The 27,978-nt window shown below is 38.1% G+C and overlaps 1 protein-coding gene across 9 annotated transcripts in view; it reads left to right on the top strand.

The window, feature by feature from the left end:
* Window positions 1-27,978, top strand: part of Akap13 (A-kinase anchoring protein 13) — a 300,754-nt gene that overhangs the window by 207,181 nt on the left and 65,595 nt on the right. For 5 of the 9 annotated variants that reach the window (XM_040730174.1, XM_040730167.1, XM_040730168.1 and 2 more), the window contains 7 exons: window positions 1,663-1,738; window positions 4,945-5,081; window positions 14,563-14,933; window positions 17,464-17,517; window positions 20,629-20,694; window positions 22,323-22,518; window positions 24,605-24,713. In XM_040730174.1, coding sequence (XP_040586108.1) covers window positions 1,663-1,738; window positions 4,945-5,081; window positions 14,563-14,933; window positions 17,464-17,517; window positions 20,629-20,694; window positions 22,323-22,518; window positions 24,605-24,713 — 1,009 coding nt within the window. The remainder of the gene's footprint in view (window positions 1-1,662; window positions 1,739-4,944; window positions 5,082-14,562; window positions 14,934-17,463; window positions 17,518-20,628; window positions 20,695-22,322; window positions 22,519-24,604; window positions 24,714-27,978) is intronic. The other 4 variants (XM_040730180.1, XM_040730184.1, XM_040730175.1 and 1 more) reach the window with 3 other exon arrangements.

The raw sequence follows: 27,978 nt of genomic DNA, 5'->3' as shown, positions 1-27,978 counted from the left end.
TAGTCTGTGACACTGAGGGATGCTTAAGCAAAAGAGACCTCAAAGCCTGTTCCCACAGCGACACAACTTCCTTCGACAACGCCACATCTCCCAATACTGCTACTGCCTATGGGCTTGTGGGGGCCAATTACATTCAAACTACCATACTGTATTTGTTCCCACTTGCTGCAGGAGGAAGTCCCTCTGATGATAGCTGAATAAGGCATCAATCTTATGACTATAGCAATGTCATGAGGAACTATTTTATTGTTACTTTATTTTTTTTAGACCGGTAGTATTTGGTTTTACCCTAGGTTCCTGGGCTGTCTAGTCTCAGCTTCTTGGTCACCTCAGCAGTGTCCGATGTGCACGTGTGTGGGGAGGGGGGGTTGCTTACTCCTACAAACTTTGTGTCACCATTGCACTAGCATGCCTTACAAGCAAGAAATCATTATAGATCCAGGGCTTTGTGGCTGGGTTGGTGTTTATCTTTCTCCTGGAACTTCTTAAGTGAAGGCATTTTAAAGTGTTAATTTTTTGTTCTAAGCAATGCATTAGTGATACCAGCAAATATTGATGTGGAACCTTTAATTTGTCTTCAGTTCAACCTATTTTCTTTAATATTTCTTGTAAGAGCTGTGGGTTATTTAGTAGTGTTTTCTTTTCTTTGCAAATTTTTTTCTTTTTTTCTTTTCCTTTTTGATTTGGGTTTCTGGTTTAATAGTGTGGTTTAAAAAAAAAAAAGCAAAGTTTTAAAGCTGTTAAATACGAAGCTTATGTATTAGAGCCCAGAAGATTTATTTTATTTTGAGTTGTTTTGTGTGTCACCATATGAACATTCCAAGTGGAATGTGCCCTGCTGCATGTCTCTGAAGTTTTCTAGATCCTTGTATCTATCTACTTGTTCTATTAGTTACTGAGAACAGACTGTTGAAATGTTTAATGTTCATTTAAAAACATATTTCTTAAACATCAATGAAAGTAGGAGGTTGTAATGATACGGTAGTTAAGCAGTGTTTCTTAAGAGATGGAGTGCATTTGCATTTCCAAGCCCTGCACACTTACTCAGGGTACCATTCCTGCTGTGCTTTACCCTTCTGAACCTTCTGTCTTTTGTTGAATAGAAGTGATAACAAACTTCCTGTAGCTACAACCATTTGATGAGAAAGTGACTCAGGAATTCTTTTAGGTTTTTCGAGACAGGGTTTTTCTCTATAGCCCTGGCTGTCCTGGAACTCATTCTGTAGGCCAGGCGAGTGATGAATTCTTAACATAGTATGTGGTGCATAGTTATTCTTAAATGGGGATTGTTTTGCATTTTTAAAATTAGCAAATTTTGCATGCTTTTCCAATTTTCAAGTTGTGACACCAAATATTTTGTTTTAGTATTCTTTCTTTGTATTTGTTAATTTTTTTGTTTAACACATGGTCTGTACTGTGGCTTGCTTTTTGTGAGTCTTTTCCCATTGCTTTTGTATGACATTATTACTGAAAATCTTTTTGAGAGCTTTTAGCTTAATGTAGATTGCCTATTTTATGTTACAGTAGAGTTTGTTTTCTTTTTTGACATAATTTTACATGCCTTGCAATAAAACACTAACAGTCAGAAGGTGTGAACAATACAAACTTTCTGGAGCTATAAAGTTACCTTATTCTCTAATACAAATTGTTTTTCTCTTCTAGATCAACCGAGAAAGCTGGTGTACCATAGAGCCATGCCCTGAAGCAGCTTCTCTTTTGACTTCTAAACAGAGCTCAGGTAGGCCTGTTCATAGTCCTGCTCTAGAAGAAATAATTTGATGTTGTAATCTGCCCTTCCAGAGTGCATTAAACAGCAAACCAAAAGAATGCATGTATATATGTATGTATATATATGTATATATGATATAGTTTTGTAAACATGGTTTCACAATTGAAAAAAGCACTAGAGGTTTCCTTAATTTTATTTTAGGAATCATTAGTAAGTTTAGTGATTATGTGGCTTTATGAATTGTTGCTCATTTGTAAAGCAATGTGGTGGTATAAAATTATAAATATGTGTTACTGGGGACCAACCTACAGTATTTAATTTTGGCTCTTTTGATGCAAAAACAAAAGAAACCATAGCTCTTGCCTTAATGAGAATAAGAGATAGTTTATTCTAGAGCCAAATTTGAGTGGCCATAGCCTGGGAACACAGACAGGTTACCCCAAACTCCATGTTCCAATGTAGAAGCACTTTTGTAAAGAAGTTTTTATATCAATAAAACATAGAAAGCCATAAATCAAGATAACTTTTTAAATACATTGCTAGAAACATCAGAGAGGTGGCTATAACAAGATGAGTGATGCTCTGCTTATAAGCCTCAAATGCCATCTGATTAATGTTTTTAGCTTTGGGTTTGGTGGAAGGTAGTGGTCTGCTACATTTACAGATTCCAAAAGATTTTTTTATCTGTTAGTCACAGGATATTAGTTCCAACATAGAGGTGGACAGAGAATGGCTATTCTGGGGGCTAAAGCTAATCAAGATAATGTACTTAATCTCTGGACCTACAACATTCCAGCTTCTCCCCATCACTGTATTTCTAATCAATCTGTCTTTGCAGACACAGCTTCTTTCCAGGAAATCTCAGTGACAGTAGAATACTGGTATCTATGGGCAAGAGAGCTTTGAAAATGCACTATACCTTGGTCCTGCTCTTAGCAATTCAGATTTATTGGGCTGAGATGTGTCCTGGACATCCACTAGAATCTTTTTAGGCTCCTTCTGTTAACCTTTGTAGGCAGAATTGAGAGTGAGTGTTCCCTTACATGCCCATACATATTAGTAACAACAAATCGAGGGAAGATCATGCCTCAATAGGAATCCTAATGTTACTCCAGGTTCAACCAGTTCTGCCATGAGATACATTCCTCAGTATCTAGATTCCATTGTCTTTCATCTGTGAGGTATTACTAAGCTGCCTCCTAGAGGGGTGTTGCACAGAAAACAAGGTGTCTCTGAGCTCACTCCTGTGCTGTCTTCTATACTGCTGAATGAGCAGTAACATTTTACAGTTTTGAGTTCTCCAGTCTGCTGCACCAACAAAGCCTCTATTTACTGTTCAAGTTTTTACTAATCTGCTTTAGAAATCATCGAGGCCTTCTCATTTGCTAGTCTTTTGGGGACACATAGCTGTAGATGCCTTGAAGTGTATTTAAGTTGAGAAAAGATTGCTTAGTCTTTTATGTCCTGAGAGATTTTTCTGTCATTTCTCAACTCTGACTGTATTGCAAAGGAAGTATTGAAAACAAATATGGAAAATATTTTCTTCTGTATTTTTCACACTTCTTGGGGGTGCTATTTTAGAATATTATGTATGGTTTTATGTAGGGTCTACAAATTCAGTTCAAGAGTGTTGGAAGTAAAAGTTTACCCACACCTATGTTTTGGTTCCTTTAACTATCAGGGACTTTTCTGAAAGTGTAACTTTCTACCATGTGATTGTTGAGTAAAGTCTTGGGATTTGAATATTAGTAATACAGAAGGACCTCTAGACATCATGGCTCAATCTATTTGTTTAAGGAATTGCATTTGAGTTGCAGTCTTTGTCAGGTCATAATCCATAATTGTGAATTGTTAAGACACCCCTTTATAGTATAACTCCCAGAATAAGCAGATTGGTCATACTTAAAGGATTAACGAAACATGAACTTCATTTAGGCATATGTATCACATACCTCCAGTGTACTCCATCCACACCAGATGTCTAGTTATTACACTTCTAATTTGCTGTTAACTGTCAGTGCAACTCTTTGGGGATGTACTAGTCATCCATTTTTACTGGTATAGAAGTGAAGACCTGCAGGGTTAAATTGCATGGGATTTTTCTTTTGAGCAGGATCCATCTAAACATCCTAAAATCAGTGTTCTTTGTTCTTGTTTCCACTTCGTACACTAATACATTCCACTTCATTCATTAGGAAGGAGGTGTAGGGAGAGAGTAGGATTCTATTTCTTTTGAGAATATCCCAGCATATGTGACATAGGGTGGACATTAAGTTTGCCTTTCAGGAATCCCTACCCCAGTGAAGGTCAAGGTAGAACTGTAATGGTTTATGGTTGTTCTTCTACTGCTTTCCCCCTTCATATTCTTCTTTCCTACAAGCAGCTAGTTTTAATCTCACACATTAACCTCTTCTTATCCCAAGCTTGGCTTTTGGGGGAGAGGGGGGCCAGGAGAGGTACACCTACCGGAGGTGAATTTGTGGATTTTTCATGAAAATGTATTATGTGGGTTTTCTTTTCTTGGCTGACATTTAGACATAGTCTTATGATTGTCAGCTAGCCCTTTAGCAGCTCAACATAGCTGAACTGTTGTAGTAACAACAGTTTCTTTCCTTAGCCAGCGCCCCCATTGCCCTCCAGTCACAATATGGAGTTTTTTGGTGTTTTCCAGGTAGCAAAAGAGGCAGGAATAGAAATAACACAAACCTACCAACTGTACTAAGTTATTGTGTACTGTATAGAAGGGGGGGGGCTAAAATACCTATAATTAAGGTCTTTTGGAGAAGCCATACTATTTCCATTGAACTTTAACATTGTGAAATTATCTACTAAGCTCATAATTGTGACTGAAAGATATAAGATTAACTCGTAGGTCCTGCCTAATTATTATGGTACTCTTTATATAATTCTGCAATGAAATTGTCTCTTACTCTGTTCATTTGTACCACAAAACTGTGAATAGCCCATTTTGCAAGAACACATTAAACATCTTCCCAGAACTTAACCATATGCCTAACAGAAAAAGGAACTATGTCAGTTAATATACCTGAAAGCTACTAATTAGACAATGACCTTTCTAACTTTGTAAATATCTAAACTGAAAGAAAGGTTGGGAGAGCAAAGAGGTAGGTGAACGGTAGAGAAAATGACTAAGTATTGGTATGAAACAGAGAGTGGATTTTTAAAACATTGGTTAAATAAATGTTCTTTTTCAGAATGTGAAAGCTTCTTAGATGTTGGACTGAGCACAGAGTGTGCCTCAAAAGAAGGTGTGCTTCAGAGAGGATCGGGGAGTGACTCAGACCTCTTTCACTCACCCAGCGACGAAATGGACAGCATCATCTTCTCAAAGGTATTAGAGGAGCCTTCTGTTCCTTTTGACCAGGGGTTCTTCTAGTCTCATGTGGCCTTACGTAAGCACCTTTCCTGTGATTTTTCCCTTGTCCTCATTGCCATTCCATGACTTTAATGTTTGATTCTAGCTAATGAATTGTGATCCAGCTAGGCCATGTATTCTGAGTGACCGTGGGGGACTTATTTTGTTTTGTCTACCTGCCTTCTTCCCTCCCTCCCTTCTCTTCCTAAGCTGAAACAAACAGCTTAGCTGGATCACTCATAAAGGAGTGTAAGTATTCTGTTTAAAGAAGAAAAATCCTTACTGCCAGGGCTTAGAAACAGGCCTTGACCAGTTTTATTAGATTTATCTTCTGAAAAATCATGGGTGGTTACATGAGTGGTTGAAGCTTGCATTGAAGTCAGAAGGCATGGGAGTCCTTCAGAATGAACTAAGTCAGATGACAGTTAACACCCTTTAGTGGTTAGGAAGGGACCGCAACTCAGACTGTATGATGTCATATATATAAACTAATCATAGAGTCATTCTGATTAATGTGTGGATGCCTGAAACTCACTGCTAAGTTTGGTGACATCATCCTTCATCCAGACTGCTTAATTGGAACTTTCTAGATCTATGGTGGAGAACATAAGCTTTTTCTCTAATGAAGAGCTGGAGAAGTTGGAACTTGGAGCTTGGGGTTGTTTCTGTGTACAGCAAATTCTGTTTTGTCCTCTAAGAGGTCATTCCCACTGCAGAGGGGGCAGGACATGCTGTACTCAGTTACATGCCACAAGTGGTTTTCCTAATAGTAAGGACTGAAGGGGCAAAACCATTGTAGCAGCTATGAAGAAAAGTCTTCCTTCTGGGTTTGTGACTTTGAGGAAGTTCTGAGAGCAGTTTTGTTGGTGGGTGATTAAATGGTTCAAGACATTGTGGTGTTCCTGTGTTTAACTGTTACGGTATAGGAACACCGTCATAAAATGTGAGAGTTCTGCTCTTTTCATTTTTTCCATCAGTCCTCACATTCCATTTGTTCTTCCCTAACCCTCCATTTCTACGCTGTTCCTTTGATCCAAAGGCAAGGGAAGATTTATGATAGGACTTTAGGATTTCTGTCTTGCTCTTTCTGGCCAGGTTGGTGGTGCATGCCTATAATTGCAGCACTCGGGAGGTTGAAGTAGCAGGATTGTGAACTTGAGGGGTTTAGGGGAAGATTTGTCTTTGAAATCACATAGGAAGAGGAAAGCTTTGGAAACCTCTTTTGTTTTGCCTGCCTGCCTTCCTCCCTCCCTCCTTTCATTCTCTCCCTATACTCTTAACAAACGCATTTTTTAAAATTACGGTTTTGGGGGAGGAGGGATATGTGCTTCAGAGCTCTTGTAGAACTCAGGATAAAAATTCTGGCTTTAAATTTGGCTCATAATGACTGGAACTGAGTAATGAATACTTAAGATATTATCAAGCAATTATGTATGTTTGTGTGTCCTGATAGTAAAAAGGTTGTTTTTTTTTTAAGTTTTACTTTTATATCTAAGTGTGTTAGGAGTGTGACTCATGGAGGCTAGAAACAAGCATTGGATCCCCTGAGCTGGAGTTAGAAATTGTATGAGCTGCCCAATATGAATTCTGGGAACTGAACTTACGTTCTTTGGAAGAGCAGCAAATGATCATTAATGCTGAGCCATCTCTCTAGCTTAAGCTTTGTTTTTTTAAGTTGAATAATCTTCCTTCAGGAAATATTTGTTTACTACCTCATTTATATATAACATGTGGACAGTTTGTCCCTAGTGTTACCCTCTCCTTGGAGAGATAATTATTTCTAATCACTAAATTGCATGGTTTGCTTACCTTATTAAAAAAAATCAGAATTTTCTGTACTTTACCATCTTATTCAAGCAATTAAAAGCATGCAGGAGATATTCATAGAAAGAACCTTTGTTAGATACTGCACATTTTTCCCAAGGAGAGTAGGCAGTTGTTTGTTTTTTTGTTTTTGTTTTTTTTTTTAAAGCTGAAACATGCACCTCAGACAAACTTCTACCTACATTGTAAACTGGAGGCAGGGCAGATGAACTTTTACCTTCATGCAAGCATAAGAATGTCCAGATGGCCTGGGGCCAGATGGGGGTGGGGGTGGGGATGGGGATGTTTCCTCATTTTTTCTTTCTAGACTGTGAGTGACTGGAGTCCTTAGAATAACTAATTTTCCTAGCATTTATAAAATGAAGGGCTAGCTAATAATATTGACAAGGCATTGAACTGAAATATATAATTTCATTTGTCCAGCAACCAGGTCGGTAGCTTTGTCTCTTATACCATATAGGGAATAAGTTTTGGTTGGTGTGTGCTGGCTAGTTTTATGTCAGCTTGACCCAGTCATTTGAGAAGAGAGACTCTCAACTGAGAAAATGTCCTCTACCAGGTTGGCCTGTGGCCAAGCCTATGCTGTATTTTCTTGATTGTTGATTGATGAGGGAGGGCCTAGCGCGCTGTCAGTGATGCTGGCCCTGGGCCAGTGGTCCTGGGTTCTATAAGAAAGTAGGTTGAGCAAGCCATGAGGAGCAAGGCCTGGAAGCAGCACCCTCCATAGCCTCTGTATCAGCTCCTGTCTCCAGGTTCCTGCCTTAACTTCCCTCTGTAATGGGCATCATGTGGAACTATAGGTGAGATAAACCCTTTCCTCCCCAAGTTGCTTTTGGTCATCGTGTTCTATCACAGCAATAGAAACCTCAAGAGGTTTGCCTAAAAATAACTGAACAACTGAGTAACAGAGTCCAGACTTGACTTTAAAGCCTCTTCCTGTTGTGTTGCTCTGCGTTCATTCTAATCAATGTGGCTCTAAAACCAATGATTTAAGTCAAGACTATGTTGGTGGATTAAACCATCAGCTGCTCTCGTAAAGTCATTCCACTCTGGCCATTGTTGCAGTATGTGGTGTGCAATGTCACAGTCTCACATTGTCTTCCCAGGGCCTTTCCCGTCTCTCTTTCAGTCTTTTGGGGGGTTGGAGAGAGATTTTAGGCAAACCATTGCAACATGCTTTTCTGTGAACTGTGAGTGGTACATTAAGTCACTTCCTGCAGCCATTTGTTTATCTCTGACCCTTAGGAAGTCTCTTTAACAACTTGTACCTCCTGGGAAATGTGACTCTTTGGTGAGTGTTCAGAGCTTCATGTTTATTCTTACAAACATTTGCTGGTTCCTAAGGCCAATTTTAGATCAGCAGCCTAAAACTTTGTGCTTAAAGTGAGATGAAATCCTGTGATTCTTTTGGGCAGTAACTGGGAAAACATAATTGGTGTACATCACTCTGATCTAGGACTTAAGGTTCTTAGAATGCTCTATATTAAAAGATTATGTGATTTGGGGGCATGTGGTGAGTGTCTAAAATGTGAGCTGTTGTTTTTCAAGATAGTACATCTTAGGTATAAAGTAAATAAGTACTTTTTGAATAAATAAGGGCTATTTGTTTGGCAGCACTAAACATGACTCCTTCAAGGTGTAGTATCAATATATAAAATGTGGTTTTGTCTATCTTGTGTTTAGTAATGTAATATTTATCTTTCGGTAGGTACAAACATGGATTTTATAATTTTCTAAAAGAAAGACATTTCCCCCAAAATATTGTATTATAAAACCCAGGAAAAAAAATAGAGCTATTGAATTTTGCAGGGAGACCCCATATACTCAACCTTCTAGCTTCTGTCATTTTTTTTATTTACTTATTGCATAGCTGTGCTTCTGTTCATCACCAGTCTGCCTAAAATTGATGGTACATTTCAAAACAAATTGCAGATGTGTTCATACACTTCAAGGGTAAATTCTTAGAAGCAGTATTTTTCTATAGTTTTGAGATATATATCCATATCCTGAGGATTCAGTTACTTTTGGTAAATACATCCTCCACCTTTGTAACCTGGTGCTGCACAAACACATAGGCTGTTAGCATAACTATGGAAAGTCTTCTCTTGATACACTTTTCAATGTCCATTAAACCCTCCAGAAGAAACACAAACGATGTTTTCTCTTGTTCAGGAAGTCATATAAATGGGATCTGAAGAACATTGTCCTCCTCTAAAACCCTGGGGGTGGAATTCTTAATCGTACAAGAAACTGGCCATCTCTCTAGTGTTCTGACTCGTGATGTATGAGAGTTCTAGTCACTCTGCATCCTTAGTAACAAGCACAGTTGTTTTAATTTTAGCATTTCTGGTATCCATGCAGTGTTGCCTCATTATGGTTTTGATTTGTATTTCCTGACAACTAGTGATATTAAACAGATTTTCACATATCCATTGGCAACACATGTCTTCCTGTATACAGTGTCTGTTCATATCTTTGTCCATTATAATAATTGGATTATCTGTTGTTACAGAGGAGTGGATAATATATATCCTGGATACTGCTCCTTTGTTAGATTCATGATTTGCAAATATTTTTTCTTTTATCACTTGCCTATTCACTTATGTTTTGGCTAGCTAAAACTTGTAATTTGATGAGGCATAATTTAACAGACTCTTGTATGGCTTCCCCTGTTGGCTTTTCTGTGCCTGTGTTGATGTTTTGTTTTAAAGATTTATAGTTTTTGGCTTTTATTTTCAGGATTAAGATGTATCTCAGTATTATATTAATAAGTTTAACAATAGCTCTGTGGCTTATTCAGGGTGATTCAGTCCTAGCTGCTTTTAGAATCATGTGAAGAGCTTAAAAGGTGGAGTGGCAGCACCTGGCTCCTCCAGCTGACCAGCAAAATTAGAGTCCTAGGTTGTTTTTTCACCTTTAAAAAGCAAATGAGAGTATTTGCTAAATAAAATAATGGGACGGATTAACAGGGTTAATATATTTAAATCACTAATTAACCCTTACAAGAAAGATATGCTCTAAAAAAAAAAACTACCAAGGAACTCATAAAAATTGAAAAATAAAACCTCACTTGAGGAAAGTACCTAATAATTATGGATCAAATTTGTATCACAGTTGTTTAATAGTAGTACTAGTTGCTAAGATTTATATATATAATGTCATTTTATTTAGGCCTTTCTATTAAGTTAAGCAAAACAGTATCTGTGGACCACTTTATGACCCAGCTATGCCCTCAAGTGGAGCTGTGTATTTAGGGTCATTGCATGTACAGAGCAGCCACACTCATGCCCATTTACTGTGTAAGGGACTTTAGCTACCCTGATTGCTTGCAAAGCCGAAGGAAAAAGATGGAGCGTGCATGTGTGTGTTTGTGTGTGTCTCCAATCTTGCATTCAGAAGAAAAAAATAAGCTTAAAACCTCAAGGAGGCAATGATTTATTGATCAGCCTCAGGTATGGACTCAATTCCCCAACATTTTTCCTTTTTAACATGCATATCTGTTCCCTCTCCCACCTCTTACGTGAACTTTCTCAATCTCTTCTACTCTTTGATGCATAGGGGTGGGGAGAAAAGCTTAGATTATGTTAAGACCCCCAAATAACTAGTTTTTATTCCACATAAGTGAAATATCATGAATTGATGCCATGGGACCATTCCTGTAGACCAAGTGGTTCTAAACCTTCAAAATACTGCAACCCTTTAATACAGTTCCTCATGTAACCCCCAACCATGAAATGATTCTGTTGCTACTTTATTACTGTAATTTTCTACTATTATTAATCATAATCTGATATGCAGGATACCTGATATGTGACCCCTGTGAAAGGGTCATTCAACACCCAAAGGGATTGCAACCCACAGGTTGAAAACTGATGCTCTTGGCAAATATTTTAGAATCCATATTTCTTTAAAGAACAACTGACATACTAAAGAGCTCTTAAGGAGGACTTCAGATTTTAGGTTTGAAACATCTTGTTAGTGGTTAAAAATGATAACTTTCGCCGGGCGGTGGTGGCGCACGCCTTTAATCCCAGCACTCGGGAGGCAGAGGCAGGCGGATCTCTGTGAGTTCAAGGCCAGGCTGGACCGACAGCCTCCAAAACAATACAGAGAAACCCTGTCTCGTAAAACAACAAAACAAAAAAAAAAGTGCTAACTTTCTCCCTTCTAATATACAAGTAGAAATCCTGTGGGGATGAGGTATAGTAAATAGTGAAAGTAATAGTTTTTACATCTTATATGTCGCTTTAAGATTTTACATCTTATACTTAGTAGATCAAAGAACTAGAAATTTCTTTTGAAAAGAATTCTAATTCCTAAAAATCTTGAATTTCTTCTACTCTGTAATATCTATATTTAGACAGTGCTTTTCCATAAGCCTTAAATTAACACTTTAGGCCAGGCTGTGGTGCCACACACCTTTAATCCCAGCACTTGGGAGACAGAGGCATAAGGATCTCTGTGTGTTTGAAGTCCAGCCTGGTCTACGGAGCTAGTTCCAGGACAGCTAGAGCTGTTACACAGAGAAACCCTATCTGAAAAAAGACAGAAATCCTAACATTATAGATCCAAAGACCATGAATTTATGTTTTGAATAATAGGGAGGACATGTCCTCATGATAGCACCCAGGAGACTTAGATCAGAGGATCTGGAACTCAAGGTCAGGCTTGAGCCCCACAGGGAGATCCTATCTTAAAACAAAGAGGAGGCAGGATTCTTATTCGATAGATAATATGCATCTGTTAGAGTAAATATAACTGCTGTAGAAAATACATAATTATATATGAAGCTGACTTCTGGTTAGGGTACTCAAATTTTTCTCTGTTCTTTTTATTATTTTTAGATTTATTTACTTGTGTATTTAGCATGTGGGTGTGCTTGTCCATGCCATGGTGATTATGTAGAGGTGAGAGGAAAACGTGGAGAGACAGCTCTGTCTTTCTGTCCTTCTGATTCAGGTCATCACTATTCCCAAATGTGCCTTCGCCTGCTGAGCCATCTCACCATCCCACTCAAAATTTTCTGTATGACAGGGATAATAGAAGGGCATGGTAAAATTGGGAAATCCTTTGAAGACATATAAAAATCTTGGGGGAAAGTAATTTAAAGCTTTCTTTAAATTAACTCCAAAATTATTACTAGCCTTAGTATGTAATAATTGAGTTTAGTGTTAACTTTTGAGTTTTGTTTTTTCCTTTAAGTAATGACCACAAACTCATTAGAATGGAATGATTCAATAAAGACATTCAAGTGTAAGAATAGGCAACTGTGTGACCTGTTCTTGCATTCTCAGGAATGCAAGACTGAAGACATCAAGTAGCTACCATGAAGACTCCTTGGTCTTATCTCAGTGAGAGCCAAGTTAGAATAAGTAAACATCAGGAGTCATAGAATCTGTGTTGATGATATAGTCTTGACAGATTTTTGCCTTTTTAAAAATATGTGTGGAAGCCAGCGAAATGGCTCAGCCATTAGAAGTATTAACTGATCTTCAGAGGACCTGGGTTGGATTCTTAAAACACACATGGTGGCTCACAACCATCTTGAACTCCAGTCCCAGGGAATCTGGTGCCCTTTTCTGACTCCTATGGGTACCAGGCATGCATGTGGTGCTCAGACATACATTCAGACAAGACACCCGTATACATAAAATAAAAATAATTTTAAAAAGAGACATGAGGATATGTGTATGAACAGGTCAGTTTTTTCTCATTTTGTTTTAATATTATGCCAAAAGATAGATACATTTTTTAAGAGTTTGACATAAGAGTTTTGGATTGGAGGCTAGAATTACAGGTTGCATACCATTATGTTCCACCATTAATTTTATTTTAAAATAATACCTCTTGCCCATTAGAATTTACCTGATAAGGTAGTTTTATTTTGCCTCTTGAACCAGTGAAGGGACTCTTGGGTTCAGACATCAAGATCTTATTCTCACAGGGTTTTTTAAAAGGCAGCTGAAATGACACAGTAGGATTGTTTGAATCAAAGTAACCTGGATTCCAGTCTTAATTTGCTCTTAACTGTTCAGTGATCTGGGACTCAAGTTTTCTGTTCTGTCAGTGGCTTTTCTCTCCATTCATCTCACACTTTATTTAAAAGCACCCTAGGGAATTGAACTTTTCAGAGTGAAGGTGAGCTGAAGTCCAAATTGTATAAAGGTGCCTTTCACGGGATAGTATGCTTTGGGTTAAAAGTGTTATCTGGCTTTAAAAAGACCCCAATTCAGGGCTATTTCCATCCCAGTACTGAAAGGACTCATTAGTTCTTGTGAGTTTTAACCTCTTTTAGGATTTTCTGTTGAAAATTGCATATGTCTTCACCTTCTATTGCATGTTATTTATTCAGTTATTGTGTATGTGCATGGGTGTGGGTGCCATGGTTCACCTGTAGAAGTTAAAGAACAACTTGGAGGAGTTACTTCTCCTTCAATTAGTCTTATTAAGACACTGCACCAAAGTTGTGGCTCAGTGTCCACAACTTTAATCCCAGTACTCAGGAGATGTGGCTCTCTGTGAGTTTATGGCCCGTCTGGTCTATGTGGTGACCTCCCGGGCTTAATAGTGAAAGCCTGTTTTAAAGATTTTCTTCAATGTCACCAAATGCCTTGATTACAGGTGTGCTGTGAAGCAGGGGTCATTCTTCATGCCTTACTTGTTTCCTGTTCCTTGTCTAGTGGAAAGCCAAAATAACCTTTTGATGTTTTGTATAATATGAAATGGAATTAATCTTTCCTTCACTCATCATATTGGGCATTTGATGTCTCTCAAAAAGTAGAGAATGTCAAGCTACTAGGACAAGATTTGCATAACTCCTCTTAGGTACTAGAGTTTAGCCAGGAAAGGAGCATTGTCACCTTATTAAACACCTAATTATCAGGATTATTTTATGTGATTTGGCTTTACAACATTCATCAAATTCTCTGTAAAGTGAGATGCAGTAGCATTCTTCTGTTTATGTTCTTGTGGCAAACTTTTAGTGGAATTAAAACTATTAGGCAGCTTTCAAAAATAAACAACACTCACACTTGGCTTTGGAATAGTATTACATTATCTTATTGTAGCTATACAGGATGGATAGTTTCAGTCAGACCTTCTAAAAACCTAGAATAATAAGAGCTTAGAGTTTCAGATAGCAGAAACCCTAGAGACTAATGGTTTTCTTCATTTTGGTTGATGGTGGGTTGAAAGAACTAAACTAAGAGATGTTTTTTCAGCCTTGTGGTGGTGGCACATGCCTTTAATCCTAGCACCGGGAGCAGAGGCAAGCGGATCTCTGTGAGTTGGAGGCCAGCCTGGACTTTAAAGAGAGTTCCAGGACAGTCTCCAAAAAGTATAGAGAAGCCCTGTCTCGAAACCCCCCCCCCAAAAGAGGGTTTTTTTCTCTATTAAAAAGAAAAATTAATGTGTCTTCCATATTGTCTAGTACCTTTAGTAAAATGAAGAAGCTTTATCTAGAACATTCCTCTATTGGAAGCCAGGGGGCTTAAGAATCGAACTGCAGTAATGGATTTAAAAAAATGAAAAGATCAGCTTGAAGTCTGTTATTAATCTTACCTAGGTCTGATCAGCTCTGAAGCATTAGCTTGGTTCTGTTGGTTTCAACCCTGTGTTGCTTTCTCTCTTACAGCCTGAGGAAGAGCAGTTGCTTTGTGATACCACAGGATCTAGTTCCTCTACAGACGACACAGCTTCCCTGGATCGACATTCTTCTCATGGTAGTGATGTGTCCCTTCCTCAGACTTCAAAGTTAAATAGATCCAGAAATCATCAAAGCTCCGATGGCTTTTTCAGCCATGGAGTGGGACCTGAGAGTCGGGAGAGTGAGAGTGAGCCTGTTGGCTCTGGTGAGATGGAAGAGGAGGAAATGGACAGCATCACTGAAGTGCCAGCAAATTGCTCTTTTCTGAGGAGCTCCATGCGCTCTCTTTCCCCATTCCGGAGACACAGCTGGGGTCCTGGGAAGAATGCAGCCAGCGATGCAGAAATGAACCAGCGCAGGTAAGATGAGAGCCTGTGCACTTCATGACTCAGTGTGTGTTCCCTTTTTAGAGAATCGGGTAAAACGTTTAAGGGGACACTGGTAGAGAAAAGGTAACCCAGGCCTTGAAACCTGGCAGAGGTGCGTTCTGACTCCACCCTGGGCTGCCACTTGAGCAGTGTAAGCTTTCCTTTCTACTTATTTGTGGTAACGTAAACTGTTACTGTCACATAGTGAATATTTAGTAAATGATAAGGCTTATTCTTACCAGATTAGTCAGTCCGTGAATTTCATGAATCTGGAAGGGAAAATTCTGTTAACTTTTAATAAATATGAAATCTTACCATCTCAACACATCTACGTGGTTTGGTGTTTTCCTGAGGATTATAGTCATGTTTCTAATACAGAAATCTGATAATTATCAATGTATAATTCTCAAAAGGACACAAGACTGATGAATATACTAAAGTTGTTGGCATTTTCATGTGTGTCATAGTGTTTGGGAAATATTTACAAGTATTACCCAGCTTTTGTCCTTCAGTTTGGCAGCAGTCTGTAAGAAGTTGGCTTGGCTTCTGACCTCCAGCTGTTAATTCTACAGACCAAATGCCGCAGCATCCAACAGGTTACAGGTGTGTTTGCTCCAGGGCCACTTCACCTGCCTAAAGAGATGCTCTCAGCCAGGAAAAGAGGGCTAGAGGGTGCTGCTTGTTTTTGGTCTTGACTGAGTTTTGAAGTAGGGTCTTGCTAATCTAGCTGATATGGAACTCATTGTTTGGAACAGGCTAGTCATTAACTCCATGCAGTTCTCCCTAGCTTAGCCTTTGAGTTTCTGAGGATGAAGGCAGAAGCTACCATACTCAGCTACTGACAGTTGATTTAAAACAATTGTTATAAATAACACAATCATTTGTTTTTCTCTCCTCATTGTATTGTGGCTATAAGTACATGTAATCTTAATACAGTTGTCAGGTTTTGTTTTGTTATGTTTTGTTTTGTTTTGAGACAGAGTCTCTTGTAGCCAAGACTGGCCTGAGTGTCACTGTGTAAGCCAGGCTTGGCCTCCTGGTCTCCTGCTTCCACCACCCAAGTGTTGTGATAACAGGCATGCACCATCGTATACCCAGATGTGCATTTATTCTTTTAATATGTATGAGTGCTTTACCTGAATATATATCTGTACCGTGTGTGCATGGTGCCCAAGAAGGCCAGGAGAGGGTATCAAATCCTTTAAAACTAGACAATTGTGAGCCACAGTATTAGTGTTAGAAATCAAAACCAAGTCTTCTGGAAGAAAAACTATTGCTGTTAACTATTGGGCCATTTTTCCAGACCTTCATTTATTCTTTTAATCAGACAATACACATTGAGCATTCTTTTTATGCCTGGCAGTATCCTAGGTTCTGGAGGAACAATGGTAAACAAGATATTAATCCCTGCCCTTGCAGAGCTCAGAACCAAACTCTATACTTCATTGGTTTTCTAGTTTTTTCAAACTCTTCATAACAAATTGTCTTACATTGTTTTTTTTTTAATCTTCTCCACGATTCAGGTTTATTTTTCACCTAGTTGAGGAATAGAGGACTGTTACACTTTACATCATCTGCAGTAGGATCTAGGTTTCTAATCTCAGTTAAATCTTTGTGCATTCCAATATTATTCCATGGTTTTAGGGTAGTAGTCTAAAATAATAAGCAGTGCCTTATCTTGCTGTGTTGTGTTTATATCCTTTCAAAATCTCAAGTTATGTAAAAACTAATTTCTAAATGCTTTTTTCCCAAGTTTTATATATGCTGTTTTCTTTGAAAACATTGGTACAGACACCAGGAATGATCTCACAGGCAGAAATTACTTCCTGAAACCTCAGTAACCTCGTGATAGGATGTCCTTGTCTTAGATGAAAAAGAACTAATCAGAAAATGGGAATGTATTTTATAAATATCGTTTTTCTACATAACTCACTGTAGATCTGTTTGTGGCAACTGATTTCAGAGGTATATGTATTTGAATCATATAGATCAGATGAAGAAATTGAATCCAGATTTGCTGGCTTGCCCAAAGTTACATGGTGATCTTAGACTTCAGCATGCATATTATGCCTGTTTAAACTTAGTGTAAAGGATTATCTAGTACTGTCTTAATACCTTGAAATGCAATGGAATAGTAGTTAGGTTTAATCACTTTAATAGTCTAATAATTTGTATAGTATTACTTGTATATTTTATTATCTGAATTTTAAAGCCTGAAGGAAACCCCTTTTAATGTTTTGAATACCACTTTTCTTTGACCCATTTATTTTTATAACTTATACTAATCTTCATAACTTGCCATCCAATTCACTCCTTGGAGTACAGAGGGAGCAGAAGCTACCTTTTTGTCAGGCATTTGGGGTTCTGATATTTTTGTCATTCCATTCTTTTGGTCTCTTCCCTCCTATGCTGTTTGTCTTTGGGGAATATGTGTCTTCAAGGTGTGATCTCTATGTTTTGTGCATTTGTGTATCGTTGTGGTTCACCTCCATTATTGACCTCTTCCATCATTCATTTTCAGTTCAATGCAAGTTCTTGGGGATGTTGTCAGGAGACCTCCCATTCATAGGAGAAGGTACAGAGTTCACTAAATTGAACTAACCATATCATCTCTGAGTGTGTACTAACAAGCATCTCATTCTGTTACCATGACTGGACAATGTTTTTAAACATTTATTTCTGGTTCAGGAAAATAAAATATAGGTGCTTCTTAATTGCTGTGTCCACCTGATAGGAAATAGTTTCTTTAATCTAAACTCTATTTCTAATTCTAAATTTATAATATACACACCCACTTACTGACTCAAATGACTTTGAAATAGGGTTTCACCTGACTTTGTCTAGTTTTGTTTGGTTTTGTTTGTTTGTTTTTCGTGTTGTATCCTAACTAATAGACCTTGGGGGATACTTCTCTGTAAGCAGAAAAGAAAAAAAAATAGCCAGAAATATATTTGTGCTCACTCACGCATAGTTTCTAAAATATTTTTGATACATTCTTGAATAATGTGAAGAAAGATTTTTATTACTTGGCCACCTGGTTATTTCTCACGCATTGTTGACAGTATTTTCAGAAAGCAATCTGGCATAAACTTATACCTTTTTTTAATTGCTTCGTTATTTATCAAGTAAAAAGTGAAGCTAATATTTATAAACTAAGAACTAATTTCTAATTAAATATTCAGTTGCTTCATGTTTTAAAAATATTTTATTGTGTGAAGCTATTATTGACTTTTCTCCAATTGCCTAAAAAAAATCATTTAGAAATCAGAAGTGTGTTTTTTTATTGTGTTTCTCATAGAAAGAAACATTTGAAAAGATACTTTCATCTGTTTGCAGAATATTTGTGAGAAAGACAAAATAGTAATCGTCCTACTTTTTTTCCTATCATTTTCAAATGTATTTTCCTTTAACTCCATATTTTAGGGAAAGTTTTTATCTTAAAGTCTAACATTTTCATGAACCTAAATGGTCGTGATATCAGTTAGGTTCTTCATGTGAACAAATTATTAAATGCCTTTTTCAGTAGACCATATGTAAAACTTTTAGAAATGTATTTGTTGCTGTCTCTGTCTCTGGTAAAAGCTCCTCATTATAAACTCACTGAAGCATGCACTAGATTACATGGTGTGAAGGACAACAAGTTGCTACCTGCAGCCCAAGCTGTCCACACCAGATTCAAAGCTTGAGTTTGCAATATATCCTAAGTGAAAAATATTTTTGTAGAAAGAACATGATCATAATTTTAAAATTTTTAAAATTGAAACATCCCAACAGTATTAAAGAAGAAAGTTGTTCTCAAAAAACAAATAAAACTGTGCATCCTAAATTTCAAAGCCAAAGAACCTGATGATTTTGGAGGCTCTCAGAAATGCACTTTAATTATGACAGGAGTCAGGGAAGGCTTAGACCAATTGCAGCTTGCCAGATCCTGTGAGGCCTGTATGGTCTTTTCTTGTCCTGTTCTGCATCTTAAATGTTTTTCACATCATCATCATAGTCTCAGAGTAAAAGAGATATTTAAAACTCTACAAAGAGATTATTCTTATCTTTAAGAATGATGATTTGGCAGTGTATATTGAGTTAATGATTTTCTGTTTTTTAATAAGAAATCAGAGCTGAGCATGGTGGCACACACCCAGCACTCAGGAGGCAGAGGCAGCCTGGTCCACAAAGCGAGTTCCAGTACAGCAAGGACCAAACAGAGAATCCCTGTCTCGAAAAAGGAGGGGAAAAAAAAAAAAAGGAAGGAACGAAGGAAGGAAATGCAATCAGAAAAAGGAAGGAAGGAAAGGGGAAAGAAGGATATGAAATCAGATACTCATATATCCAATTGGAGGCTAAAAATTAAGTTATTAACTTTAAAGAATGGACTTCTGAGCCTTATAAATGTTTGTAAATTATGTTTTACTTCTGTTGATACAAGTTTGAGTCAGTCCAATCATTCTTCCCAGATGAGAGATGCCTTAAACTATGTATTTCTCTTTTCCTTTTCTGGGCCCTGCACTGTTATTTAGTCAGATTTAAAAACATTCATACCATTTAGAAGAGCTGTAGAGGGAGCTGTCCTAGCATCCCACCGTTTTCCTCATTCAAGTCTCATTCCCAAGCAGTGTTGTTGGAGGTCTTAAAGGTTGAGACCACTGAATGAATGGTTTTGCTATTCACAGCAGTGCTTTAGCTATTTCCCAGGAACTCTTCGTTGTCTTTGTTATTGTTGTTTCAGACAAAAGTATAGCACTTAGAATTTTAAGGCCCCCAAAGCAGTATTTTTTAGATGACAGTACTTGTTAATCAAAACTTCTGACCTAGGACCACACCTTGGGGATGTGTCTCAAGTAACTAAACAAATAAGCAAGCAAGCAAAGATCCTGACCTTTTGATACAATTCCAGTCACAAAGTACCTGTTATGTAACTTGTTTTAACCTTTCCACCCTAGATTTTCCTCCCCTGCTATCTTGCATAAGATAAACAAGGAAGCGACTGTTCAAGCAGATGTTTATTTAGTCTTAGAGAAATGAATATAAAATTAAAATTTTAAAGGCATTTCCATCTTAATACCATAAAATTCTAAGAAAAATAAATCTGTTAAGAAAGGTATGGCCTTTATTGTAGTTGCCTCATTTTAAGCAGAAAGGCCTAATGAAGCCTTTTGAAGAAGAAATATGAGATGACTATTAATATAAGATGTTGCCGTGCTTATCTGGATCCTTAATAGGAACACATGGAAAAAATACTGTTTTCTCAGTGAGGCCTCTGAGCTGTCTGTAGTGTTTCCTTTCAGTTTAGGCCCAGAGTCAGGGATGTGGGAGCAATGATGAATACAGTGGCAGTTGGCCACATCAGTAGATTTTGGAACACCTCTCTGGGAATATCTGCAGAGAAAGCCATGAGTGGGTGCACTTTTTGCGAAAGGCTTAGTAGAAGGAATTCTTGAGTTTCAATTAGAGTAGTTATCCCATAAAGAGCGCATATGACCTTTCCCAAAACAGTGTCTGAATGGATATTAAATTCCTGTGGTCCTCTTTCTAGTCTTTTCCTAAATTCTCAGTGTTACATTCCTGTTTGTTTTTTAATAAATGATTACATGTCTATCTCTATGCCCTTTCTTTTTAAACTGAATAACCCCAAACCTGTTTCCTCTTTTCTCCCTCCATTTCTTGTTTCTGCCTTTGATGTCATCTTCAGTATGAGCTGGTGTCCCTCTGGTGTGCAATACTCGGCTGCCCTGAATCCTGACTTTAATTTCAGAAGGTATAGTATTACATGTCCAGCCACCGATTCAAGAGGCGTAGAGAAACATGTCTGGCCTTGAGCTGTGGCTGGCTTCTCTGTGGCTGGAATGCATATGGGCAGCCTGTGATATCTGTGAGCATAGCATTCTGCCACCTTTGCTATGGATGCCACTAACCCAACTGCAGGAGTGTGGCCTTGGAACAGTTCCCACTGCAATGTTTGTCTCAAATAGCAATGAATGGCTGTTTTCTGCATGAACCTTGTGTCTATGCTGTAAGTGCTTGCCTTTGTTTTGGTCTTTCCAAGTTCCCAGATTCTCAAGAAAACAATGATAATAGGCCCTGGTTTCTATTATGCTTTCAAGTCCTACATTTAAGTTCTGAATTTAGATGCCTCATCATTTCATATTTGTCTTTGTGTTAAGCAGCCAGATTTAATTATTAAAACATTTTCAAGAATAAGTTTTGTAGTAAGAACAGATCAGGCTTTCTCAGGCTTTTCAGATAATTCACATTGGAAAACTAAATTTCTTCACTTGACTAAACTTTCTTCTTATGCCTGGTGTTAAAAACGAGTTCTACAGACACATTTAGTTGCAGTTCCTTATGGCTTCTATTGTCATATTGAAGTAAGAACAGCAAACTTGTTAATAGTGTACCCACTAGAGACATGTGGCTTCATTTCATAAGTGATTTATAAAGAAAAGCCCTTCTGGACTGGAATGAACTTAATTGTAGCGATTAACTGTACAGTTTTCCCAAAACTGTATAACTTTATAGCTTCAGTATACATCCAAACACAGTCTCAGCTGATTACCTGAGGCACAGTTAGCTACAGCTGTATTCTTCTCTCAGCGAAGTGCCGTTCCCACTCCAGGTATAGCAGACGTGTGCATCATTCCAGCTAGCAACTCCAAAGAGGGTAGACAGCTAGCCTTCCTCTTTAGCTCTTACTTCCAGAGAGTAACCCCAGACTCTGTGCCTGAGAACTCCCCCTTGAAACTCCACACCACTTGCTTTCTCAGCACTTATGCTTTTTTTATGCTCCTGTGTTTTGTGTCTGTCTGCAGCTGATGATTCTCACTAAACCTCATCAGGAACCGTCTGGCCAGCTGTGCAGAGATGGGGCTGCTTATTAGTTAAACCAAGGTTTTCTGGGTAGACGTGTACCCAGAAAACTGTCAACCAAAATGTAATTGAGTGTAAAGTTTTTGTAATGGCCCACATGATGAACACACAGCCATGTCACTCACTTTCCATTCTCAAAGCTCCTAATGCTTGTGCCTTGTAACATTTGACATTAGATGAGTTAGAGTCTGGAAAGATTACTCTGATCACATCTATGAAAGCCCATACATGTATATAATGTGGGATAAATTTGTCTGTCCATACGGTGTGCTGAAAAACAGCTGAGAAAATGGTATCTGGTTCAACATTCAGATAAGTTGAATGAGGTAGAGAAGTGTCTGGTGTTCTTTCTTAGCATCCAAGGCCACTAGGGGGGAAGGTGAGTGGTGCTCATCTGCTCTGTGGCCTGCAGACATTTGAATAGAAGACACAGGAATAATATACAAGTCAGAGGAATCTTTGTTTCCTCCCATTCTGAGACCTGTGAGCAATGAATGAACTCTTGTGCTCTGTGTTCAGTTTCAGCCTGGAAGGCTTGACAGGAGGAGCTGGTGTTGGAAGTAAGCCATCCTCGTCTCTGGAAATGAGCTCTGCAAACTCTGGTGAGCTCAGAAACCCTTTCAGTGGTGAGGAGCAGAGAGACTCTCTGATGTCACTTTCAGAAGAACATCTGGAGCCAGACCAGATACAGCATCATAGGATGTTTGATCAACAGGTAAGGCTAAAATCAGTATATATTCCAAATGGGGATGGTAGTGGAACATTTCCCCCAGATATAATCTTATTGTTTTGTGCTTTTTATTAGTATAAAGCTAGAGTTGTGATTACTTGCCTATTAGATGATATCTGCAAGTCTAGAAATAACATGTTTTTAATACTAAACATGAATATTTAAGAATACTTTATTTAGGGCCAGAGAGACAACTTGGTGGTTAAGAACGCGTACTGCTCTTGCAGAGGACTGGCATTTGGTTCCCAGCGCTCACATAGTGACTCATAGCCATCTGTAACCCCAGTTCCTAGTGACCTCCAGGGGCACCAGACATGAGTGTGGTACACATGCATACATACATACATACATACATACATACATACATACATACTACATACATACTACATACATACTACATACATTCATTCCTTCAGAAAAAACTCTCTATACAAAAATTAGATAAATCTAAAAATATTATCTTCAGAAAAGAGTACATTAATCTACACAGATTTAGATACTCCCTCACCACCAATGTTTTAGGATTGGAAAAGTATTCAGGACGTACAGAGTCCTTTATCTGTCTATGTTCTTCTTTTACCAGCTCATTGTAAATTGAGTCTTAAAGTGTATTGCATATCATTATTACATTTACCAATTTGGAAGTCGATGCCCCACATTTATTTCCTGGAGAAAACATGTTCTTTGTCTCAACCATACTGTTCAAGAAATGCCTGTTTATTCCCTTCCTTCGCTGTAAGAGCTTCAAGCCCCTGTAAGTGAGCTGCCTAATACCACGTAACATTAAGCTGCAGTACAAACTCAGACTTGGTGACTGTTAGTCTTATTACTTCTTTCCATGGCCTAGAAGTAGACAGGTTTTAATAAGACTATTTTAATTTTCTTAATACTGTTTGTGTGCCCTTTTCTGAGACGAATTATTTCCAGAAACTTGACAGATGACCTTGTCTTTTAGTAAATGATACTAATTACCACTGCTATCTTTCTGATTTAATCTTTATAGATAAAGTCAACATTTCTAGATAAACATCAGCATTTTTGTGCTGTGCTGTGCTGTGCCGTGCCGCTCACAGTCTTCCTAGAACTTTCATCTTACCTTTAGTTCCTCCTGTGCACAACCTCAGTGTGGGTGTTGTGCTGCATGTATCTCTCTGATCTAGACAAGTTGCCTGCAGTCAACTTCCTCTTGAAAGCCTCTGCTATTCACTGAGGTCATTTTCAGGCCTCACAGTTGTATCTGAAACATAGCAACTGTTTGTCTCAGATTCCATGGTTACACATGGAACAAGCTCTAAATAATCAGAAGTCGTCTTTGGCCCGAATGAGTGAGTGCATGCTAGCAGTAGATGTTCGGTGTCTCTCTATCAACTGGTATGAGTCATGAAGAGGCAGATTTCATCTTGTGAGACGATCAGAATGAGCTGTCTCAAAAGAGGCTAGAGTCCCTTCTCACCAGGCACAATGATTCCTTCAGGAGTGTTAAAAGGAGCTTCTGCTTTTGCTTGGGTTTCACAGCTTTTAAAATGCTATGGATTTAACACTGCCCAGGAGTTAAGTTACTAAACTACAGTCACCCTGTGTTCGTGTGGAATCACAAGAGGAAGTGGAAAAGATTTAGCTCCTTCCCAAATGCATTGCTGTTTTGCTAATACCTTGAAATTCCTCCTGCTCACATCTCAGTTTCCAGCCTCTTAGAATCAGAGTAACAACACATCCTACTGTGTGTCTATGAAGATGTTTTTCATTTTTTTCAAAGGAGCAGTACACTGCATAGTCTGTGACTTCTGGTGAAGTTACCGGATTCTATGCCCAGCAGATGCCTACTGATCACTTACTCAGTCTGAAACATTGTTAAATGCTCTGAGGGGTGTAAAACCACTGTGGATGGTGAATACGTGTGAGTTTCAGGTGGAAAAAGGCAGGTTTAGGAAAGCTGAGTAACAGTTAAGTGGCAGAAGCAGGCTGAATTCCAAGTCTCCCTTCACCAGGTTGGGTCCGTGTAAAATCTGCACATGTCTAACTATGTGAACATGTACTTAGAACCCATTCTTCATCTTTTTTTATTCCGTAGACATGTCACAGGTCTAAACAACAGGGATTTAATTACTGTACATCAGCCATTTCTTCTCCATTGACAAAATCCATCTCATTAATGACAATTAGCCATCCTGGATTGGACAGTGAGTATACCACTTTTTAAAAAAATAAATATATCTTAAAAACTTTTCCTAACACTTTTCTTACTTTGGGATATTATTAACTTCCAAATTTTGTCTGCTTCTTCTTTTGACTAACTGGCTTCATGCTCAAACAGAAATGCTAATGTAGAGATCAGCTTTCAGCTCTCCTTCTTGCTAAGACAAAAGTCTCTGTGATACATATATTGCATTCACTATATTGTGGGGTATAAATTTGGTACTATTTTTAAAAAGGGCTTTGAAATTATTTCAGACTTGAAAAATGGGTACAAATGACTCTTGCTAGAAAAATACATGGCAAGAAAAATTCCTGGCAAAAATTGTGTAAAGAAGCTGGGTGGTGGTGGCATTCACCTTTGATCCTAGCACTTTATAAGGCAGATCTCTTGAGTTCAAGGCCAGCCTGGTCTACAGAGTGAGATCCAGGACGACTAGGGCTACACAAAGAAATCCTGCTTCTAAAAACAAAACAAAAAAACTTACGTGTACAGAATTTGTATATTTCTCCCCTCCAATCCCCAAATGTTACTATAATTCATATTTTTCCAGAATACTCCTTTTCTTTATCACTCCTCTTCAGAGAGTTGTTTGTTTTGTTTTGTTTCAAGACAGGGTTTCTCTGTGCAGCCTTGGAGCCTGTCCTAGAACTTGCTTTGTAGACCAGACTGGCCTCAAACTCACAGAGATCTGCCTGTCTCTGCCTCCCAAATGCTGGGATTAAAGGCATGTACCACCACCACCCAAAGAGACTAGGTTTCTTTACTTCTAAATAATTTAATGTTTCTTAAAAACAAATATATTCTTTCTTATATTAATATAAGAAATTAATCCTGATCAAATTGACCCAATATAGACACAGTTTCATTTTTCTCACCTTTTTCTGGGTCCAGGATCCTATCCCAGAAAAGATGTTGAAATGAGTATTAATGTCACAGTAGGCTCCTTAAATCTAGAAATATTTCTCAAGTGATCTTATCCCTGCTAAACTTGACAGAAGACATTCCAGTCTGTGCACTCAGAAATGTCAAGCTCAGCAGACAGAACTGACAGACATTTTACTTAAGCAAGTACAAGAGGATTAAGTCTGAAAGTGACTGTAAAACTGTGCAGATGCAGATCAGTTGGCTGTCAAGGGTATATTGACAGTTGGACTCTATAAAAAACCACAGGGCATTTGTAAATAAAAATGCTTACAAACATATTTTAATTGTGTAAATATTTGTCACCAACTTGTTCCTTAAGAAACCTTTTTATTGTTACTAAGATTGTTTATTTTATTTTGTGTGGGGGGGTGTTTTGCTTGTGTCTGTGTCTGTGCATCACATGTGCTGCACTCACAGAGTCCAGAAGGAGGGCATTGACTGAGGATACAGAGACTTGTGAGTTACCATGTGGGTGCTAGAAATCAAACCCAGGTCATCTGGAAGAACAGCCATTACTCTTAACCACTGTCTAGCTCAAGGAACCTGCTTTAAAATTTATTTTCCAAGAGTAATTGCAATATAAGATCATGATGCAAAGATTAGATCTAAAAGGAAGTAATATATATGTTCTTCACTACATGGCCGGGTATTCTGGAAACTAAGCACAAGTTCCTGGAGTCTATGGTATTTTTTCAGTGTCCTCTTAAAATTTCATTCAAAAGAACTGGAGACTAACGTAGCTGTCCTTCATTAATGAAAGGTTTTGTCTCATATCTTGACTAACGAGGCTCAAGCTTGGAATATTTCACAGTAGAGTGGTGGCATAAAGGATAATTCTTTTGTCTGTAACCATGAGTACCTGTGTTTGAACCTGTGTGTACACACCTGAACATCAATACACACACATGAACTTTTTTAAAACGAAGTTGGGCCTGCTGTTCATCAGTAGATTTCAGTTCTTGTTGAGCATGCATGAGGCCTTTCACCTCCTAAATTCTGGGATTATAGGCAAACATCATCACACTCAATTTACAGTCAGATTTTCTTAGACAGCTTAACTGATGTTTTATGTAAGCACATATAGTGGCTGAATGACTCCTTGTTACAGAAACCCTCAGTTTACCTTCAGCAGCTAAGTAGGGATAATGTACTCTAGTTTTAATGTGAATTAAAGTCATTAGTGTACTTCCTGTTGTACAGTGAGCATGCAGTTATGTAGTTCACAGTGACCCAAAATAGTGCCAAGGTCTCTTTTTCCCTGACTTTTATTTAAGCAGTTTTAGAAACAAGAACATCGTCCATCATGTTGGAAAAGAACCCCAAATTATTAGAAATAATATTCTTGATATCACACAAACACAGCAAAAGGAACTTAGCAAGGCAGTTTACTTTTACAAAGAGAATAGTGACTTTGCTTGGGCAAGCAAGCACACGGGAGCAAAAAGTTCATTTTACCCCATTGGTGGGAGCTCAACCTTACAATCGGATGTGGTTGGTGTAGCTTTCATATAAGAACAGGGCATTTTCTCTTATTAGATTTAGGGTTAAGATTCCCAAAAGCCTGAAAAAGGGAAAATTCATGTAATCAAATTTTTCAGTCCATATTTGGATACCAACCCTTTGCCATGTATCAAACTAGACAATGCTGGAAGAAGGACGAGCTTACTGATAGTTTCTTTTTTGGCTATATTTACTGTTTACAGACTCAAGAACAAATTGAATTTAATAGAAAATAGTGAATGAAGCAACCAAAATAAACACTCATTATTCTGGAAGTATCAGACCTCCAGAATTGGAGAAAATTTAGACTGAAAGAAACTAGAGAGCTTCAGACCAACCACAAGGGAAATAATGTTGGGAAGAAAAGCCTTACAATAGAAGGTTTCTGCAGGTTTACAATGCAGCTGTTTCAGAATAGTGATCTCAGGAGAGAAGTTGACGTTCAAAGAAGCCCAAATGAGGCATGCTATAAGGATCCAGTGATGGCGCCCAGCTTTGTACCTTGAGTAGTTAAGAAGATGTTAGATACGACTTGGCTGGTGAAGGACTAGGGGAAGAGCAAGGCAGCAGGAAAAGACATATTTCCTTTTGTATTTATTGGGTGGAATGTCCCATCACATCAACATTACTCTGTTTTCACATAGGTTGGAAGTACTTTTTTCTTTGTCCTGGCATAACTTTTGCATGCTCTAATGTCTTTCTGTTAACCTACTTCTCAGCTCAGCAGCAGTTGAAGCCAACAAGGTGGATCTCCTTTTCCGTCAGTGTTTCTCCACTCCTCCTTAAATCTAAAACTCTCTTTTCTTTTGGCTCTTCTTATTCCA

The sequence above is a fragment of the Mesocricetus auratus genome, unplaced genomic scaffold (genome assembly GCF_017639785.1).
Source record: "Mesocricetus auratus isolate SY011 unplaced genomic scaffold, BCM_Maur_2.0 Super-Scaffold_4256, whole genome shotgun sequence".
In the NCBI taxonomy this organism is placed as follows: domain Eukaryota; kingdom Metazoa; phylum Chordata; class Mammalia; order Rodentia; family Cricetidae; genus Mesocricetus; species Mesocricetus auratus.
Note: the sequence above shows the minus strand (reverse complement) of the source record. Positions and strands in the feature narration are given on the sequence as shown.